Genomic DNA, 15187 nt, shown 5'->3' with positions numbered 1-15187 from the left:
GATTTCCTGAGTATCGAGGATGTCATGGAAGCAAACAACTTTAATAAAATACATTTTTTGATGTACATAAAAGGAAAATTTTCCTGGTCTGCTATAATTTTTATACGATGAATACTTTAACAAAATTTCGAAACCCATACAAAAAAGCAAACCTTTTCCGGTGCGTCATTTCATTATATAAAAGAGAATAAAATACTATCACTGCTTCAAAAAACCACAGGATTTTGATCAAAACTTTTAGTAGTATATCTGGTATTTTTTTTATATATGTTATACTATATATATATTGACAGTAACAAGTCAAACATATCTATTGACAAACGCATTTACTCCTGTGCATATTACACGAGTGTGACGTACTGTGAGCAACAGATTACAGTCTGTGTTGTGACAACACGATGGATTCGTGCTCGATGCGTATCTATTTGAAAACATTGCATTCTCAAATATTCATTGCGCCTTTTATATTTGAATTTATCTTTTTTACGTACATATACAGTTTTTTGTATTCCTAAGCTGAAGTTTTTTTACTGTAAATGTGATAAAAATGGCAAGTTTTCGGCACAAAGGATGACGGTGCATTGTTGCAGCAGGCTGCAGTGGTATCAGGACATCTCGCACTTGGAGACCTCGGTACTGTGGGGTTTTTTTCACCTCGACATTTTCCCGATATCTCGGCACTTTCTTTGTCGGTATAATGATATAAAGATACATCATTGGCCTAATCTTTAATGCCTCAACTATAAATCCTTGTTATATGAAATACTGCAGTAGATTCTACCCCTTTTATAATTTACAGAATACGAACATAAATTGTAAAAATTAAGATTGATTATAATTTTCCGACACTTGTTTATTACATGTTTTACAAGAATAGTTCTCTTTTCTTTTAAAACTCTAACCAACGACGAAGATCTAAATCTTATGTCAAAACACACGTGTTCCATGGTACAATAATAATTTACATTGTAGTTCAGACTTCCAAATGTGTCAATTTACGATATATTTATACATATAAATATTCATTAACAACCTTAATGCATGTTATCATTTTTCTTTCAAGTCGGTTAATTATAAGCTCTGCAGTTATCTTTCATATCATACAATAATTAGTTTACGGCAAATTAAATCCTTAAAAGTATTTCTGTCAAAGTGATTAATGGTAAAAGATACATGGAATGTAAATTATGCTGTCGACAGACTTTTGAAGCGTGTAGTAACTTACAAAATATCGACTTAATCCCGATCTTAAGTACTAGTTAAGGATTATTCTTCTGAAGTCCCGTTGAAATATGTTTCGACAAAGATCAAAGAATTTATGAGATTTTTCAAACATTTTTAAAGTCAATATCTGTAGTAAGTTGCCAGTATGCAAATTTTGTCAAAAAAAAAATTACATTTCTATTTTCAGTAGATTTTTTTATACAGGGATTTTAAGAAATGGCCCATTTGGCGGCCATTTTGAAATTGTGTCTTTTTCCTCTTTGATAGAGCCATATTGTTAAAATATTTTTTTGACTGAAATTTTTTTACTTAAATCATCAAATACCACCAGCATTTTTTAGCTGTAAATCGAGCTAATTTTTGCTGTTAATCTTTTGACTAGTTTAAGTTCGTGGTTATTAAAATTTGAGCATTATTGCGTGAAGGGCTACGCTTTTGTCAAATTTTGCATTTAATGTAGGTTTATTTTGACACTTTTTGTGCATTTACTCTTAAATGCTGAAAAAATAACACAATTCAAATGGGCATGGTCCCCCATTTTTCTGCCTAATTTAGAAAGAACAACCCATTCCCTATTGGATTGCAAAATATTAACAAAAGTTTAATACCACAACTGTTTCTATAAAGGGTTTAATTTTTCATAAATGGCTGAAGGGGTCTTTCTCATTTTCACATGTAGGTTCCCCTAAAATTAGGGGTAGTGCATATTGCATGTTGTTATTCTGAGAAAAAAATGGCCGATGGCGTCCATCTTGGATCACAACTTGAAAGTAAATGTTTTTAAGAAAGAAGACTACTAGGAAAATGAAATCTTACAAACATCAAACATATCAAAAACACCTCATTAGGAAATTTATGGTCTTAAATCTCTATCTTATATGTTCAAAACGGCAAAAATTCCCATAAAATCCAATAATTTTGTCAACTAGGTGTCTTTGAGTGGACGAAAGCCAAAAACAAACACAACCGGACACATGCTTTTTGCTTCCATTTTCCTTTTATTGGTATGAACTCCTGTTTTCCAAAAATCTATATGATAAAAAAAGTTTAATACAAGAAAATATTGACTTTTCAGAGGGTACAACTTAATCCCTATCTAAGTACTATTCATCGGTAAGAACGAATTAAATATGCTTGCATATTCTCTTGATATTCAGCATTTTTGAAGATGACCAGCTTACGCAAGTGGAATTTTTTTCTCTCATCAAAAGACAAGAGCAAGACGGACTTTAACGCACTAGAATTTCAAACAGATAACTTGCTTTTCTAGCATCAGTAACACACCATAGAAAAGATTTTTGAGCTTCTAATTTTACTTCAAGATAAAGCGATAGAGTACAAAAAAAAATTTGCATCCCCCCGAAAAACCTCTCCTGTGGCACTATGTCCTTTATGCCAATGAAGTACTTAATACGTCATGCAAACCATATCAAATTAATTTAACATCAGTTTGTGTTTCAATTCAAGATCCCTTTATAATACATACCGCGAATTAAACACCAATTCACCAGTTCAAATCGAGTGAAGGTATGGTGTTATAATACTTCTGTCGGCGGTGGAGAGCATCTCTGACTAAAATTGGCTGTAATAATTATTATTTCCTGATACATTCCATCAAACTGGGATTATTTGCAAACATAATGATCATCGTAGCGCTATAATGTCGATAACAACCTGATCATTTCAGACACGGAACACATGCATTTTTAGTGTAACAATTCATTTATGTACAGTAAGTATCATTCATATGAAGGTTTTTTGTATATGTTATTTTTTTGCGGCAGATCGCCCGATATCTCCCTAGAGGCCCGCCGCCCCGGCCATAGCAATGCGGCTACAAAGCCACGATGTTCAACTGTTGTCCAGTCCATTTAATAATTTAACCTAACTGATTTACGCGAACGAGGCGGTAGATCCATGTGGTTACTGGAAACATTTATTTCTGCAAAACGCAAAAGCCGCAGCAAATATAACGAAATAGGTCTCGTGCTATAAAGAAATCTACCAGTTTAATGTAGCAAGAAAAACATGTAATTATTACGTTCCGGTACTTGTATTTTTGCATAACCAGAACAAAATACCTACCACTGTAAAATCTACTAAATTTGATGTTTTTACGCCGTAAACACCCTATGAACGGAGTATATAGAGAACAACTGCGAACTTTAATTTGATTGCTGTCAAATACTTGCGATATCTGGAAATTAAAGCTAACAGATAGTGGTCAATGACGTGATGGCACGTTCATGTCATCTACAGTAACAACCTATACAAATGTTCATAGCTTCCGTAGAACAATATAATGCAGAAAGAACGTGGTGAACTTTCTTGTCCATATATGTTACTTAGTGGTTTAAAAAAAACTGAAAAAAAAGTTAACTAGTATTGGGCCAGTAATGACATTGTCGAAAATCAATTCCTTTTAACGTGTTTCCAGAATTGCAATAAAATTTTAAAATCAGATTTCCTGGTATATGTATAAATTTTTTGTTACAATAAAGTTCCATGCACTTTTGCACATCATTTCTTTATGTTGATTGCGTCGCACACAGTATTCGTTATTTAAGCCAAAATTTAATCAAATACCCGTATGATCGAAGATAAAAATTTGCAGATTCCACTAAATAATGTATGATTTTTCCAGGTAGTGCTCTAATCAATCTATATTCTTACATGTTACATGCATTTTTATCGCCAGCCAGCATGATATTGACGTCTAAATCTTTGTTAAGACATCTAACAACAGCACTTACTAGGAAAATTCGTTACGAAAAACGCACGTGAAATTTCGACTGAAAATTAGTCAACAAATCCATTAATATACATGTAATAAAAGATAAGTATCAAATAATATACTATAGACGAAACATTCTTAAACAGTGGTTGCAATATACCGATCCCCTCATCATAAAAAGACAATGCCACTTCGTTCGCGGTACCCCGCCAGGTGGTCGCTCTCTCTGACCTTGTCAAATGTTGACTCAATATGACGGAGTATCCACAATGCTTCGATCAAGGCCAAACCCCCCGTTTCAGGGGGGGGGGGGGGGGGGGGGGGGCGAGTTGCGTTGAAAAACTCGAAGATTTCTGGATCGATTTTCATAATTATTTTTTTGTTTTTGTTGGATTAAAATTTTCTTTGCTGAATATAGGAAGGAACATTTCCGTTACACTACCACTTTAAGGTAGGTCCATACTTTTGAAAAGCGCGCAATTCATATGACGCTATACCGGAAGTTGCGGAGGTTGTTCTTGAATTCCAGAATGGTTTCTCCGATACGCCACGACAATCCCCCTTGGACTATTTTTCAATAGGTGAAAATTGTCTACATATAATATTGAATGTTTAAAATCATTAAATAAATCACAATAAAAGCAGGGAAGTGAAAATGATATGCTATCTCTGAGGTTTTTGCGTTCCCTGTCGTAAATGGGAATGGATTTTCAAACACCGGAAGTGCCGTTCGTCACTATAAATGATAAGAGGGGACCCGGCCGGACCGAAATTCCGAAATTCTAAAAAAATCGCCATACGGATTTCCTTTAAACACACAAAATTTGGAGAAAATCATAAAAACAAACAGACATAAACCATATATACTATCACAAAACACATAATATGAATTTAAGGCAAAGCCTCAGAAGAGCGCAGCTACATGTAAATTGTAAACATGGTTAGTATAACCTCAGAACTAGGACTGTTTTTAAACTTGTAGTCCGATTATTGATTTTTTTTAGTAAATGCTATTCTTCAACACTATTGATGAATGTTTTGTGTCTAGTAATATATTGACAGTCGTCATATACAGGTCAAAAAGAAATATTTAACTGGAATAGTACAATTTGCTTTCGATCTTGTTTCTCTCAAAGGCGGAAAACTTGGCAATATGCCATGTTTCAAAAATGCGCGGGAATATGTACCGTCATCTTTGGCAACAAGCTTCCTGACGTCACGGCTGACGGTGCCGTGCGCTTGACAACTCACAATCAGTATATTTATTTTGACCAGTGCATCGTTCAGTTTATCGTTCTTGTCTTTGTGTAATTATCTAAAAACTACTTACAGTAATTTCAAAGTGTATCCTGATGACACGTTTTGTTTTAAGAAAAAGTTTCAAATCTCGTCGTGCTGATTACGAGAATTAAAACATGGCTGCCTGCATGGAGGCGCGAGACTTTTACCGCGGGACACGATTTCAAAGTCCAAGGGGTACTGGAATGTAATGGAATCTATATACACACATGTGTTATGGTTAGTAGAGCCACAGGTGTTCGTTTCTAATATGTAAGTATATGTATAATACTGGGTCAAGGTCTATAACTCGGCCGGCCATATAACACTACCCAATTTCAGAAAAAGTATGATTATTATCCAACCGTTATAGGATATAATAATAGAAATACTCTCAATCGACAGCCAGATAATTTATCTTTAATTTGGTATATGATACAATATATATCATGCCGTATAAATGTCACTAGGTATCCAGAAACATCGGAAAACAGCCAGATTTCAACTGGTCGGACACCGTGGTGTCCTCCGATAAACACGCTAGGGCTCTAATGGGTAGTTCAAAACCCACTGCATGTCAACACTTCAGCTTCATAGGAATTAAAGTTTGGTAAAAAACAAACTTACCGGTATGTTAGTGTTTATCTATGTACCATCCATTTGCGCAATACAGCCTTTTGAAATTTCCGATTGAAAAAATGTGTGTCTCTAGCCGTCATGTTGATATGTGTGTAGTACATTTGTTTCTCGGCGTTGATTGGTCAATTAATTTTCGAGAGCCAATCAACGATGGCAAAAAACCCTGCAAAGTTCTACAAAACAAACATGCTGTTAACCAGGGATTGTACTATATGACATAGGTAATAGGTATACATATCCAGAATTTAAATTGAAAATAGTTATGGCTACCAAAGCCATAAATATTACATAATTTAGGTAGGCAGAGCCTTATTTCTCCAGTTTGAAAACTGGGGCTGAAGGGCCTTTTGAATTGGGATAATATCAATACTCATAACAGTTTTTTTATATTAGGAGTACTTGTCCACATGATATAGATTATCGGGAATCAATCGATGCCCACTGTTCAAATGGACTCATCAAAAATTGGTAAAAATAAATTCCTCAGTCCTGCAAGTATACTAGCTACGAGACTAGTGTTGGAGATCAGTTGCAATTCTATACCCCATGACTACGGAGAACTTGGATGCTCTCGGGGTGTGGTAAGCTGTAAGACATCTGTCATATCCGGCTCACAAAGCAAGAGAACGGAGATCAGGTAACACTCTGCGTATTAACCAGGATCAAGATATTGCCTCATTGGCACCGGACACATAATTGAAATGGACATTCCATGACATTGAAGTGCTATGATACAAAGTCATATAATTAATCATACAAAGCCACATAAAAAACAACGACGTATCATCTAGCTGATATGAAGGCTAGTATTTATTTGATACTATTACAGGAATGGTTGGTCTGTATTGCGCAAGAGTTGTAGACGAAGGGGGGGTTAGTGGGGGTTGGGTACTGTTACCGTGGTTTGGCGGTGGAGTCCAGATGGCCGGGGATATAAATAACTCCTAACACCGTTGATCCTTTGACGTGAGTGCAAGATTACAGGTGATCATAGCCGATCCTGCTGTTTTAAAGATAACAACTTGCAAAGAAAAAACAAAAGTATCAAAACCAGTTCCTGAGTAACGTTTTTAAGTTGATCTTCTATGATGTGTCTCCTCAGGTCAGGTTTGGCGACTAGCAATAGATGTATACAATTTGAATTGCTAAATACTACCTAGGACTGTATAAATAATTCACCTAATTTATAGCTGAGTAAGTGACAAACGTTAGATTCATGGTAGATCTATTAATATATGCCGCATCGATAGATCTCAGAATTTAGATGCCAAGACACATATAATACGTCATGATCGCGCTCAAAATAGAGCACTAAGAGCTCACCAAGAATACTTGCTCGTGGTGTTTTACAGAGAACGATCACATGACTATGACTTTCTTGAGAATAGCTTGTTTATTATGATACTTACAGCGATTTTAAGGAAGTAGTTGGACTTCCATGTTGACTTATCTTCCTTGACCATCTTGACAGTGGTTCAGGGATAGCCGATCTGCTGTTTAAAGATAAGCACTGCAAAGAAAAAAAAAAGTATCAATACCTGTTCTGAAGTAACTTTTTAAGTTGACTTTGGATGTGTCCTACCATCCAGATTTGTTCTTCAGGTCAGGTTGAACATGTAAATTTATTGCTAACTATATAGCTATTTATACCTATACGAAACTAACGGTACACAACATTTTTGAAGATAAAAAGGCTTCCGCTCAAAACCGACTCCTGAAACTTGCAGTGGTTGTTTATAACGATCATTCAAACATATTGAAAGCAGTTTTGATGAGGTATAATTAAGCTAATTAAATTAATTACTGCTCTATTGCTTCGAGCGAAAAGTGGTTGCATAGTGTTCAAATAATCCTTATAGACATTCCCTGCAAGTTTCACGAGTCGGTTTTGAGCGCAAGCATTTTTATCTCCAGAAATGTTGTTTTTTGCTCGTTTTGTATAACTATATATATATCGCTACAATAGCAATACATTTACATGTGTCCGGCCTACAGAAATATGGTTAAATGTTATGTAATGTCACTAATCATGATGACATTTGTTACACAACCAGTAAATGTTTCATTTGTGGTGCGACATGCTGAAAGTGGCGGTAATAGTGCATTAGTCATTGAATCATTCACTGGTTGTAAAACAAACATGTCATTACTAAAATACATAATAAAGTAACCATGTAGCTTTGGAATTAACATTTGTATGGATTGTTCGACGAACTATAATATCATAAATGTTTGCTGCTTCAGGCCAAGAAAACCATAAACTAACAATGATTGGACGTGGTTCACATGCCCATCATGATTGGAACACAAGTATTAGATATTTGCATTAGGCCTATAATTTGTTCATGGCTAAACCGTGATGCATTCCTGAAAACCATCTTTTCAAAATGTTAATTGGAACAACAGTGTTTTAAAAAGAGACGAGTTGAAAATCACCCTTTAGGCTTTGCTCAGTTATGGGACCGATATCCTGCTTTTAGAGAGGTTGGTCTAGAATTTCTGGTGCTCATTTTATGTCGTTATATATGGAATTGACATTTCATAACTCAAGACAAAGTGTAAGCTCCGTTTACTATTCAGATTAATTTGGGCCTACTTTAGCATTAGGCATACACACGTGCGGCAGACAAAATGGCCGCCACAACAGTTGATACAGTTGGGTGTTCATCAAAACCTTAGTAATGTGACAATGAAATTACAATTTAATAAGTATAACTATGAAACTGAAATGTCGAAATTTCATTTCTTTGTCATATTTGCAAATTATTGATAAATAAATATCAAATAAGAGTCGTAAGTCAGCAATCCCCTCGAGCTAAAGAACAACGTGCTCACCCTACGATTATCAGTCGAGAAAGAGACCGATCACGTGGTGCACTGGGTAAATACAACTTCCGGTAAAAACAAACGAAACGAATATTACCGTAAAATACCAAAGTCATGTTATAGTTCAAAGTAGTTGATAAGGAAATTAATTTATTAATCAATAATTGAAACATGATTTAATCGAATGACAATTTCTACATGCTAATTCATTTTACACAATTTATAAAATTTTAGCGTTACAAGGGAAGTAACTCTTACAGTCAAAGGTGAATTACCAGTTTCATCAACATTAATTTGTGAAGGGTTCGCTGTAATAAAGCTACTTACAATTTCAATTATGTAATAATGTAATTAGAACCTATTGGCTATTAAGTTTTGCATCTTTGTGGAGTCAAATCTGTTGCATGAAAATAATAAATCATGCTGAAAAAATAATTCATATTGCACAATGGATGAACACACTGACCCCAATATTTCCATACATATCGTAGAAAGAGCTTTTTTTTTCTTTATGGAACTTTTTGTGCAAATATATGAAGAATTAAATCGTAAAACATGATGAAAAATAGGGTATTTTGATCTTCTAAATTTAGGGACATTTAGGAGTAGAATGTGTTGCTATTAATTTAACATTTTTATAGTAATTGTAAAGTGATTTCTGCAGGTAAGTTTCCATTTAAACATACATAAAAAAATTTAAAAAAAAACCCAGATTTACAGTACAAAATTTCTGTGTTATAACTAACGTTTTATAAACCCTAACATTTGAATGATTCTAACAGCTTGATTCATCGAACTCTACGGTTTTAACAGATTAATGAAGAAAAAATAACATGTCAACATTTTCGCCAAGTTGCGGAATTTACATGTTTAAAAGTCACACGGATGGAAATATCAGTTATATGAATGCTAGGAATTTACTTAATAACATGTTTTAGTATTAAGGTATTCAAAGGGAACAGTCATGATTGATTATTTTGATCAATGCGTATTTTTAGCAAATGGATTTTTTAACATCATGACTTGTTTTATGGAGATTACAATGTGTCTTGAAATTCAATTTGAAAGCAGACAGTTCTTTCTTTCTTTCACTTTCTAATTTGATATAATAAGTGACTTATTTTTACTAATTTTATGGCTGTGGAATTAGCTCAAATGTTTATCATTCGTGTTTTTATTTCAATATCTAACGGATGTCTGCCAAGTTCTCCATACTGTGCCATAACATTTGGAATAGAGGATTTTTAAAAGACGAAGGAAAATTTCAAATGAACTCTTTCATTTACATTCATAGTAATAATAATACTAAATCAAAATACTTTACAGCCATGTTACAAAATTGGTATATTTTTTTTTGTCAATTAAATCTACAATGTAGTTGGTACTGTATTGTAAGGTTGTATAATCTCCCCTTTTCATAAGATATTTTCAAATAATATAATTTAATGATCTCTGAAAGTCATCCACCTTTAATAGGGTTGATAATGAAATTACATGTATTATTATTATTAAACAATATATTTATAGGATGAGATGCTTTCATAATTCAATACATTTAAATTCTTTATTTAACACAATAAAAGACCATTATAATGTTTAAAAATATATTGCTATTGGAAAATATCACGTCAGTGTTTAAACTAGTGCTATTTTGTACGGTTATGTATCAGTTATAAGGTGTATTTGAACATACCTTAGTTAATCAAAAGTGTGTATACATAAGGACTGACAATAGGTATTACTGTTGACTCGTAAATTGTTATGTAGCTTGTCAATTTTGACCAAATATGCGAAAATGTCCTTAATAAATGGTACATATTTCTGTCACCAAATAGCCATGATGTTATGTTTTCTTATGTCTGCAGCAGGTTCATGAAGCGTTGGTTTAACCACAGGTTTACGACGCGCGGAAAAAAATTGTATTTTAGTATTTTCTTTTTGCGCGTCGTAAACCTGTGGTTTAACAGGAATTTACAAAACATACACTTCGAGTCCTCTTCGAACTTTTTATGCAAATGGCCTTTGTAAACTATATGATGCGAATGTGGCATGTAGGAAGGCTGAACATGAACCGAAGAAACATGTTCTTAAAATCATACATTTAACTTTTTTTCTTTAAACCTTCCCCAGCACTCAGATGCCATAATAATTGTGATTAGATGCATTGGTATCAAACTAGAACGCCCCCATAATGATGTATTTTTTCGTGGTATAATTTTTACATTTCAAACTCAAAGAGCATAGTATTGTAAACATAAATGGTAACCAGAATCTGCTATATATTGTTGGATATGATTCTGGACAAACGCTTAAAGTGAACAGTCGGGCAAGGATGGCTAAAGTCAGTAAAAATGGTGTGAATGTATCCAGTATACTTTCTTATGAAATGAAAAAAAAAAAAAAAATCTCTCGTCAAAATCTCGTCTGCGTACGAAGAAATTAATTTAAAGTATGGAAATTCTAAAACGTCCTCCCGGCTCACTATGTCCGTGGTTACATTTCCACGCAGCCTCGCTTTCAATGCTTTCAACTTTTCTTTACTTTAATGGTCAGAACTGGGAAACTAAGCAGAACTTGACCGTCGTATTAATATGTGAGAACTTTTGGAAGGCCAATGAACGCATTTAGACTGGTTTTCTTTGCCCGACTATTCACTTTAAGTGTAAATTACAAAACACTGGTTACAGCAATATAATTCTGGGGGAGAACCTGTATAGGCTTAGCCTGTTGTTTGATCCCTTTTCATATTTTGTATGAAATAAAAGTTGTTGAATATTGAAATCGAACAATACAATTTAGTGCTGGTTTCCTTTTATCTAAGGATTCGTAACGATAAAAAACATGGCTCTAACACAAAGCTAGCCAGCTAAACTTGTCTGTATTATTAGCATTTTTTTATTTTATTTATTTTGCCTAATATATTAGGAAAGTAAAAACGCCTAAACTATAGGCAGGTTTAGCGGGCTACCGCAAAGCCTGTGCACCACAACTCTTTCTTCAAGATCTCGCCATTTGAAGGTGTCTTGCTTGCCCATGTTAGCTCGGAATGCCAATATATGTCAATGTCAAGGTAAACCACATGTAATACATCTACATCTGTAGCAAAGTTAATTACACATCCATGTACATGTACACTGTATCAATATTTTATCTTAATTCGATTATTCATGACTACCTGGTAGGTTGGCACACACGTGGAAGTAGGGGAATTTACACTTATACATATTTCATAAGAAATATCTATATAGACACCGACCTTGAAATCTTGCCTCCCTCTGAAATTTTCGGATCAATTAGTACTAATCAAGTTATTTAAACAGTGCAAATATTTCTTCGTTAACAAATTTTCGGCCTCTTAAAAAACAGTTATGTAAAATCTAGTCCGCTGAACCAACTTATATTATTAGGCTTTTAAAAAAAATTGTTTGCCTAATATTTATAATAGAAAAAAGCTTAATAATATAAACTAAACTGTGAAATCCATCTTGAACTTCTTGATATGAAGAAGTTCAAAATGTATTTTACATAGCTTTTTTTCCCATGTACCTGAAGACGGCCAAGAGTCCGAACATTTGTCAAAAATGAGACATTTGTACTGTTTAAATAATATGTTTTTTTCTTCCTCAAGAGGACAATTCTTTGAAAACTAATTAAGTGGTTCGAAATTTCTCCTGTTTGCGATTATTATTATTCACAGTTGAAGAGTAGCACATGTATAAAGCTACATTCAGATGGAAAATAACAAATACAAATTTAAAAGCGTCACCTAATGATAGAACACTTTTATCATCTGTCATTTAGATATCTATAACATAGTATGTAAACAAATGTGTTAATGGTAGTCTATTACACAAACAATATAAAAACAATTATTGGTGAGCTGACTGAGGTCACAATGGAATGAAAAGAGCCCTACAGGCAATGTTTTCTCATACTTGTATGGACTGACAATCATTACACACAACTATAAAATCAATGACAACATTAGAAAAATAATTCTTACAATAATAATTGAAATGAGCAATAAACAACAGAATTAGACGTTTTAAGTATGTTAGCGGTCGTCAGATTTTACCCTCTTGCTTATAATATTTGAAAAATACAGAATGAAATTTCATTCTACCATAAGCATTTAGAGTAATTGCATCGCAAATGAATATAAATCACGTGAAATCTGTACCGTTTTAAATTTGAAAAAAAATAACGCCCTTTAGGCTATGAAAAATATTTTCTATGCCACTTCAACGCACCTTTCTTGTCTTATTTTGCTTTAAGAAATTATCTTAATTCAATTTGAAAACAAAATTTGTCACACAACGAGAACACAATGTCTTCGATTTTATAATGTGTTAAAATTAGAGATAAGTTCTAAGAAAAACCAAAGAAAAACATTTTTGCTACAGATTAACGAGTTCGTGATAATTTGTAAAACTGATCGACCCAACCCATGCTCCCCTTCAAACAATACTCATTATCAATATCGCTGCGACATACTACAGTAGTAGAAAATTACTGTAAATCACTTTATTTCCGCGTTATAATATTTCGCTCATTTTTTTTTTTAATTTTTGACATATTTGCGAAACATTTAAATTCGCGTTCGAGTTTTTTCGCGAAATTTCGCAAAGAAAACTGTTTACTGCAAGCTGTGAGTCAATTTCATTGGAGGTAACATACAATAAAATGTAACCAACACAGCGATGTCCGAGTATTATTGACCTTTCAAAGTCGCGAAGAAAGATTCACTACTGAGGCTACTCAGCATCCTCGACATTCCAGGTGTTACTATCACTGTCGTATTATCCATCTCTAGACTATATTATATAGCAAAACTGAAGGTTCTGTCTGCGATGATTGATGGGCAGTTAATTTGGCCTTTATTTGATGTACATCAAAATAATCGAATAACGGTATATTGTGGTTAACATTGTGGCTATGAAGTTGGGCGTCGGTCTTTGTAATATTCAGATTGTTTTTCGTCTGAACTACTTTCAGTTTTATTTTGAGATAGTCCAAAGGTGGCTATAACGGCGGTAAAAGGAACGCCTGGAGTATCGAAGATGCCTATGATCAGCTCTTAACCGATAAAGTGATATATTATACAGTTATTGACATATTTTCAGATGGATACGGTGAGTTATCAACCCGAGTAAGTGATGTATCCCGAGGCCGGAGGCCGAGGGCTATATCATTTTCGAGGGTTGATAACTCACCGTATCCACCTGAAAATAGGTCGATAACTGTTTTAATATATGACATTTACGAGATATTAACCTGGCTCTTCAAAACGACTTTACTACAATAAGCAGGATGTTATTTCCAAATGTTCTTTTTACATCCATTACATGTTGTATATGGTAAATATCCAAATGCTTCTTGCTAATGTTTTAGACTGGTAGAACCGGAATAATTTATCGATGGATCAACTGCTCGTCTATCATTTTTGAAAGTTTTCCATAAATTGAAGTCTGCAGTTGATCACCGTTGATCGCATTAAACTTGCTGCCTTCTGCCATATATGTTGCAGACTACAATAATGACATCACAATTATTATCCCGACGTCATTGAATTAGGAAACTCGCGTTACGATATATTTGGGTACGACCTGACGTCAAAAGTGATTATGATGTCACATCTAAAGGATGTTTCCCTCGATCTATTTTAACACGGGTTACTGGACTCACGAGAGGTATCTGAACTGAGTCCAGTAACCTCGCGTGCTATTCGCCGCCGATTTCGGGGTTGATATCGCAATTAATGAATACTTCTGAGAAATGTATCGGCCAATCAAAACACAGCAAAAACACCAGTAATATATAATAATGCAGTAACTGCCTTCAGTTTTAACCGATAAAGTGATATATTGAAGTAAAATGCCTTCAGTTTTACAATGAGATTTCCAGGGATGGATTTAACGTCAGTGATAGTAACTCCTGGGGTATCGAGAATGACTGACCGTTAAAGTCACATGGTGAAGTAAATTGCTTTCAGTTTTTCTATGAGATAGTCCAGGGGTTGATAAAACAATAGTGATAATAACCCATGGAGTATGGTGAATGGTCCAAGAGTTTATATAACGACAGTGATAGTAACCCCTTGGGTATCGAGGTTAACTGACCTGTTGACCTTTAAAGTGATATATCGAAGTGATCGTTTGCATATCTACCCAACCACATTATGATACATATGTACTTCGACTAATAGTTACACGTGGTCGCCTAGATAAAACTCGGACATCCGTAATGCTGATATATCTCGCATGCGCCATTTACGCTACATTTTAAATTATTCCACGTGAAAGCTTCAGGTCAATTTTTCAAAAGCCATATAGAAATACAATATCCTGTCGACATTTTATACCGATACACGATCAATGGGTTTTCCTTTGAACTCGTAGCAGTAAAGTCCGTGGAGTCCAATGCAATGTATAGATATAAATATACCCGATCGGAACTCACCGCGCTTGGCGTTATCACGTAATGGAT

The 15187-nt window shown here is 34.2% G+C and overlaps 1 protein-coding gene across 1 annotated transcript in view; it reads right to left on the bottom strand.

Annotated features, from left to right (window-relative positions):
• The window catches only part of LOC138308440 (large ribosomal subunit protein uL10-like), a 66506-nt gene extending 59071 nt beyond the window's left edge, over positions 1-7435 (bottom strand). The window contains exon 1 of the mRNA XM_069249421.1: positions 7285-7435. Within this exon, the coding sequence (XP_069105522.1) occupies positions 7285-7338 (54 nt within the window). The 5' untranslated portion in view covers positions 7339-7435. The remainder of the gene's footprint in view (positions 1-7284) is intronic.
• Between the last annotated feature and the right edge of the window lie 7752 nt (positions 7436-15187).

This window comes from Argopecten irradians, chromosome 15 (genome assembly GCF_041381155.1).
Source record: "Argopecten irradians isolate NY chromosome 15, Ai_NY, whole genome shotgun sequence".
Taxonomy (NCBI): Eukaryota; Metazoa; Mollusca; class Bivalvia; order Pectinida; family Pectinidae; genus Argopecten; species Argopecten irradians.
This window is presented reverse-complemented; position numbering and strand designations above follow the sequence as displayed.